This window comes from Nelumbo nucifera, chromosome 1, assembly GCF_055504915.1.
Source record: "Nelumbo nucifera cultivar China Antique chromosome 1, China Antique-T2T, whole genome shotgun sequence".
Classification (NCBI taxonomy): Eukaryota; Viridiplantae; Streptophyta; class Magnoliopsida; order Proteales; family Nelumbonaceae; genus Nelumbo; species Nelumbo nucifera.
In genome coordinates, this window is record NC_142649.1 from 195,291,241 (window position 1) to 195,298,808 (window position 7,568).

The 7,568-nt window shown below is 37.3% G+C and overlaps 1 protein-coding gene across 1 annotated transcript; it reads right to left on the reverse strand.

Moving 5' to 3' along the window:
• LOC104602240 (uncharacterized) lies at window positions 1-7,568 on the reverse strand. Its single transcript, XM_010265852.3, has 3 exons — window positions 7,377-7,568; window positions 1,071-1,186; window positions 1-895 (listed from the first exon to the last, which is right to left on the reverse strand). Exons 1-3 carry the CDS (start codon window positions 7,482-7,484, stop codon window positions 382-384), a joined length of 738 nt encoding a protein of 245 aa, XP_010264154.1. The 5' UTR covers window positions 7,485-7,568; the 3' UTR covers window positions 1-381.

Consider the following 7,568-nt stretch of genomic DNA (forward strand, 5'->3'; position numbering starts at 1 on the left):
TTTGTGGTGGTAACATCATCTTTATAACTAAACCCTTCAAGTCTGCCACACTTGGGTAAAAGCCAGATATTATAAGTGTATTAACAAGTTATCACACGGAACATGGCCTCACCTAAACTTCTCCCTCCTTAAGGGTTTTCTTTTTTTTTTTTTTCTACGGGCTTGCAGCTGTAATACGTCTTGGAACTAAGGGCTAGCATCCACAAAATGATGGTAGCAATTCTTTGCTTGAACCACCACCAAAGGACCATAATCTACTAGTCTGATGGGTGATAGAATATTATTATCCAGCCTGCTTAGCACATGATAGTGTGGTGTGGTAGAACCCACGCACAACCCATGGTTGCATCATCATCCAAAGGAGGATTGAACAGCAGCTCATCAACCGAAACCAGGGGGTACATCAGGGTCCTCATCACTGCCATCACATGGGTGGTGATCATGATCAACATATGCAGCAAAGCCAGGTGGGATACTTGGACCACTGTCATTCAGTTCTGATGCATCATCGTGTGGATGACGAGGTTCTTCCATTTTTCCCTCCTCGTGTCCTTGCTCATGACCCATGGGCTTTGGTGACTGATCTTGGCATTCATTCCAGCGATTGTTGCCTTGATGACTGCATAGAGAGAAACCTGGTGGTTCTTCTGGTTCAATATCAGATGACGTAACTTCTCTTTCAGAGGAAGGGATTGCAGGAGAACCATTACTACTTGCAGCTTCCTTCTTAACTGTGCTTGGATTTTTAGGGGAGGATACTTCAGTAACTTCCTTCTTTGGGTTCACTAGCTTATTATACACAGATTGTACTGTATCAGTGATTTCATTTTTCATGCCGTCACTTGATCTGATTACTTTCCAAAGTCTATCAGAAATCTGGCCCATAACTTTTTCCCTGTAGATGCCAAGAACTATAGTTAGTTACATGGCAACCTCTCGCAAATGAAACAATGTAAGTTACAGGTTCCATCTGTGGCATTTTTTCCAAGACACTCACAAAGGTTGAAATGCCTCATAAGAAAAAAGATAGTAAATAATTAAAAGCAGACTCTAGAAACTCCACAACTTACCCCATCTCTTCGTGAATGGCATCAGAGAGTTGTCTAGGTTTCAAGTTCTCAGCTCCTGGACGATTAAGTGCTGCTGACTGCTTCACCATTGAGACAATACTGTTACGCAAGTCTTCCTGCAGCAGAATCCCTTGCTCAGTAATTAATAACAAAAACTCATTAACCAGATAGCATGCACATTTTTTTAAAAGGAAAGAAATACTGTTTTTCTGTATATAGCAAGTGAATACAAGGCTCTGTACAATGGATATATATATATCATAAATTAGCGTCAAAATGTCCAAAAAGAAGTATTTGTCAAAGTCAAAATGAGTTGTTTGGTATTCTTTTGAATAACACATCAGCTGATAGCCAAGAGCTAAGAGCACCATATATCCCAGGGTAGTTTCCTAGGTTCCATAACCATCTTTCCTTAATAATTATTCATAAGAGAAGTATAAATTTCATGTTTAAGTCTAGAAAATCAACATTTTATGAGAAGAAAAACAACAAAGGAAAGAAAATTCAAAAAAGATAGGGGCTGAACCCCTACTTTTGTTATAGGAAAGAAGAAAAGAAAAAGTGGAAGAAGAATAAGATGTGGAAGAAGAAAATGTGTTGATTAGACAAAATTTTAAGTTCTTCCCTTGCATATTGGTTCAGGTTTTGAAATTTTTAAGGGTTCAATCATGGATCAAAATTTCAATACGATACGCCCCGTATCGGGTGTATTGTATTTTATCTTTGGGGTCCTGATACCTGTTTACAGGTGTTTTCGGGGACCCATTTTTTTTAAATATATATATATAAAATAGGGGGAGTATCGTTATAAGTACCGATACACCTCCGCCAATACACAGACGTGTATCGATACTTTGAACCATGGGTTCAATACAGCAGTTAGCAATGTTTGCGTTGACTAAACCCTAACAAAATAAGAAAATAATAAAAAGAAATCAGTATATAAACACATAAAATGAATATTCTAGTTTAATAATATCTATTTTATAATTATAATGTCAAAAAATTAAAAATATAAAAGTATTTTATAACCCAATGCACAAAACTGCTTGGCAACTGGGCAAGGCAAGCCTCCAAGGGCACCTGGTCACCTAGGTGTTGCCTTGACAACTATGTTCAACAGTATCTAGAAAGCATCCTTTCAAGCCAAATATCATCAACATATGCACATATATGTAAATAAGTACTGGATCTATACGATGCTTATGCCATCTTTGTTATGTTTTCTGTGTTACTTGAGGTATTCCACTGGATTACTTAATAGTTATCCCCATGTTAAGTGCCCTAAATTGGAAGGTCAAATCTTAAGCCAAAATGGGAAGAGAACCATAATTTTCAAGGCGCCAAGGTGAGGCTAGGCGACAGGGGGGCGCCTTGTCGCCTAGTCACCTAGGCGTCGCCTAGGCGATGGATTTTTTTATGTAGAAAATATAGATCCTAGGATAGTTCCCTAAGTACCATAACCATATTTCCTTAATAATTATTCATAATTTTCATAAGAAAAATATAGAGTTCGTGTTAAAGTATAGAAAACCAACAAATTCAGGAGAAGAAAAAGAAGAAGGAAAAGAAAATTCAAAAAATATAGGGGCTGAACTCTTATTTTTATTATAGGAAAAGAAGAAAAGAAAATGTGTTGATTAGAAAATGTGTGGTAGTAGTAGTAGTGGTAGTAGTAGTAGTAGTAGTAGTAGAAAATGTGTTGATTAGACAAAATTTTAAGTTCTTCCTTACTTATTGGTTCAGGTTTTAAAGTCTTTGGGGGTTCAATACAACATTTAGCAATGTTTATATTGATTAAACCCTAACAAATAAGAAAATAATAAAAAGAAATTAGTATATAAACACACAAAATGAATATTTTAGTTTAGTAGCACCTATTTTATAATTATAATGTCAAAAAATAAAGAATAAAAAAGTATTTTATAATATATAGTACAAAACTGCTTGGCGATTAGGCAAGGCGAGCCTCAAGGGCGCCTTGTCGCCTAGGCATCACCTTGACAACTATGAAGAGAACACATATAAAAATATTCTAACATCTTGAGCATCTTAAGAATGAGTTAAGAATAAGTATTTGCACATATCTACATGCAGGAACCAATAACCAATATGAATATTTAATAATTGTTTGTTTGTTTAACCCCGCTAGTAGTAGTATGTCTTATACTACAAGTCCCAAAGCCCAGTTAAAAGGAGGAGGGTTGTGTCAGGTTGGCAGCTGACAAAAAAACTTTAGCCAAACCAGTATGAATACAAGCAACCATCCCAAAAGGTTGGGACTAAAGTTGGGCTGAGTTGAGTATTATTTGCTTGTTTATGTTCATTTCCTTTTCTTTGGTAGAAACTTGTTTGTGTTCTTTTAGCTTTTCATATACTAATGGTAATAGCCCCATATTAAGAATATATTTTTGATGAATGAATGGTATTTTATTAAATAGAGATAGAAATAGTACAAACATGAAGAACCCTAAGACGAGGCACGAGGTGTTACCTCCCCTTAAAGGTGGTTCCAAACCCAACTCTTTTCAGATTGTAGTTACAAATTAGCCAAAAACAAAGAATCCCTTGAAGCCCCTTGTTTAGCTAAAGAATCTGCCACTCTAAATAATTTAAACCATCAAGAGGAATAACAACCATGGGAAAGGATAGGTCCACACCCCCACTCATTCCATTCAGCATTGAGGAAACACCGGATGTAGCAGAATCTTCACCACTCATGATTTCAGATTCAAAAACAACTCTTAAATGGGGTACACAGCCTTGAAGAAATTCAACACTGAGGGGGAATGAAAAAAAAAAAAAAAATCTTCAGAAACACACCTTTTGTAAAAACACAGGTGTTGTTACAGCACTAACAGATGGGAAAGGATAGGTCCACACCCCCACTCATTCCATTCAGCATTGAGGAAACACCGGATGTAGCAGAATCTTCACCACTCATGATTTCAGATTCAAAAACAACTCTTAAATGGGGTACACAGCCTTGAAGAAATTCAACACTGAGGGGGAATGAAAAAAAAAAAAAAAAATCTTCAGAAACACACCTTTTGTAAAAACACAGGTGTTGTTACAGCACTAACAGGTCATCCCTTGACTTACAAGCTCAACACAAGTGTTGGCACAATGCATACAAGTCATCTCTTGATCTACGCATCAACAGGACTGCTGTTACAGCAAGTACTGGTCACTTTCTAACTTTCAGTTCACCATAAAAGCTGTTGTTGCAGCACACAAGAGGAACTGGTCACTTTCTGACCCTCAGTTCACCATAAAAGCTGCTGTTGCAGCACACTAAAAGGTCCTCACGACCTACAGTTTCATAGGGATCAGTCGACCCCACAAAAAAGGAAAGAAAGAGGTGCTGATCACCTCACATCCAATCTGCAGACCTAGTACAGGTTCTTCCCTGGCACACGACCAGAAAAAAAGGTAAGGGAGAGAGAAAAGTTACTTCAGTGTGTGAGATCTTCAATCAGCCGAACAGCAGATGAAGGCGGCAGATCTGGAAATCTGGTGCGAAGAAGAAAAAAACTGTTCACTCGACTTCTCCTTTCAGATCTGATAGTCCCGCTCTGATACCATGTTATGCAAGAGAGAATAATGGAAGAAGAGAGAAAAGAGAGAGAGAAGAAGAGAGAAGAGAGAACTGAGAGCAAAAGATCCTGCTGGCGGCGCAACTTTTTAATATATATACTAGGGTGACAGCAACTAAAATAAAAAGGAGTAAAAGTACAATAGTACCCCTGCGGTACTATACATAGGAAAAATAACAGTTGTTAACAATAACATTTTGAGACACATGCTTCCTTCAAGAGAAAGTTATTCCAAAAAGATCTGCATGCCTTTGTTGAATTGTGAAGACTGACTAACAATTTGCTACTATTCTACTAAACATATATGCCTTGCTTAGAGGTTGTTGAGAAATGCAATATCTATATGTGCAGACATACATGTAATTATATCATGCCCCATCAAGGTGCAACTCTAGCTGGGTTGGATTAGATCTGTCAACCAGTCAATCAGGTTGGGTCCAGATCAGCTTAGACCTAATCTTGAACTAAGAAGAAAACAATTCTGGACCTGCTGTGACCAATTCACTGTAGTCATTGCCCCGATAACATTCAAGCAATAGTCACAAGCTTGCAAGAATGCTTCCCCTCGTGTGATAACTAGCAGAGAGTGCAAAGCCTTCTGGTACCCATTTTTTCCTAAAAAAAAAACCAAAACTAACCTTTTCTGTGGCACAACCCATCTCTCTCTCCCTAATAGGTATAACCACAGAAGTTATTTTTATGCCGGCAGAGTGGTTTCAGAATCCTTTTGAATTGAGGAATTTATCTTAGAACATAAAGAAGCTTCTCATGTTTTGTAAGCTAATTAATAGTGGTGTCCGGAAGAGAGGAGATCGATTAAAGAAGTGAGTGAGAGAGTGGAGGAGAGGAAGTGAAAGGATAGATTTACAACCAATGGATGAAGGGAAACCAGGGCTCATGAAAAGGGCTGCAACGTCTAAACTCTAAAATAATCCTCTGTGTGCTATCTTAAGAAATACCCAGAAAAGGAAAAAAAAGAAAAAAAAAAGTAAACTTACTTGTTCCTAAATAACATCTGACTACATGCAATGAAACAGTAAGATTAGAGTGTGGAGTTTTTTGCATAAAAGCTGGGTTTTAAGAATTGTTTTCACATTCCATTATATTTGAAAGCTGATTTGCTTGCTTTTGGGAGCCTTCTCTAGTTTTATTTGATGATCTAGTTTCACCCAACTGCAGAAAAGCAAAGCAAATCTAGAAAATAGAAGCTTGCTAAATCCCCACCCAAGCTTTTCTGTGTGAGATATGTTAGAAACCACTGCCATCTTCTAGGATAACAACAGGATGTATTAGGAAAGTCCACATCTGATGTACCTTGAGGCTCAATTGCTCAAAAATCTTGTACAAGATGTGTTATAAGAAGACTGTGAAAGAGAGACATGGAAGGCTTAACATCACCCGCTAGCCATCACATGAGGGGCAGCATTCGCATAAGCTTGTGGCTACTTGTTTGAATATTATTGGGAATACTGCAATGACCATAGTGAATTGGTCAGAGAAGATCCAGACTTAAGAAAAAACCCAGACCCAGTTCTGAAGCAGACCTTATAAGTAATAGACATGGAACTGAGTCTAGTATGGATAGAGACATATGGCTCCAATTATAGAGAAACAAAAAGCAATAAGCTTCTTTTCTTAATTTGAATAGTTACCTGGTCTAATTAAATTTAAACCTTAAAAATAGATTAATGCCTGATGCAGTAAAATGTTCTTCCATGTGTATAAGACACATTATATTGATAAAAAATAATTACTTTTCCAAAGTCAAAAGAATGATCCAGTAGCAACTAGCAAAAATAAAGGATTTCTAACAAGATTCAAGCTTTTAAACATAAAGATACTGAAGAGAGGTTCAGGATTAGGGTTTTAGAGTTTTAAAATTAGAACAAATATAAAATATGCCCCAGAGTTTTAGTTCTCCTTCTCACTCTTAGCTCTAAATCTCAGCCATTCAATGTAAATCCACACTACCAAATTGATAAGCAAGACATGACTTAAAAGACAGAAAGTGGATTGAATGATCATTACATGAAATATCATACTCATTTTTATTTTAAGTAGATCTATGTATTAGATTTATGGATGCATACAAATATACCAGATAAGTTATTTGTGTTACATTACATGTTAGTTGTTACAACTATGTGCCATACTAAACTCGGCTCATGCTGTCTCGGGCTGCCCAACTTCAATCCAAGCCCAACCCAGATCTGAGTTCAGGTTGCCATTTTCTAACCAAATTCTAAGCCCATGTTCAACACAAACCAACGCAACCCAACCCAACCTGTTATGGCATGGATATGGCCGCGAAACTTCGAATATGTTGTCTTCTTTGTTTCAATTCCCAAACACAAGACAGTAAAAAGAAGTGTACTTTGCGAAGAAAGTTTTTTTTTTCCGATTATGTCATGGAACACATCACAAACTTCTGTTTATCCATCAAATTTCAAAGTTCGGCCAGTTAAGCCAATTCTTTGGTCAGGCATTTCTACAAACATGTTTTGTAATCTGATCTGATTGAGAAACTTAACGAGGACGTAACGCATAAAATATATTCTGGTATTGGCAGTAGATTAAACATTAGACTGAAAATTTTCAGAACGATAATAAATTGAGTATAGTTTGAAAATTACTGAAATGAATTCCAAAGGAAATGAGTGATAGAAGTTGAAGAATGGATATTGAAGGATAAAGGAGGAAAAGGACTGACGTTTTCCTTCAGCTTACGGATGATCTTGAGGCGGAGCTTGTCGAAATCTCCATCATCCTTGAGCTTCGCTATCACCTCCTCTGCTCTCACCTCGGGATCGCTTTCCATTCCTTGCCCTTCTTCGAACCGTCCGTCACGCTTTCGCCGTCAGCTTTGCCCTAACAAATAGCCACAGAACAGTTACAAAGACAG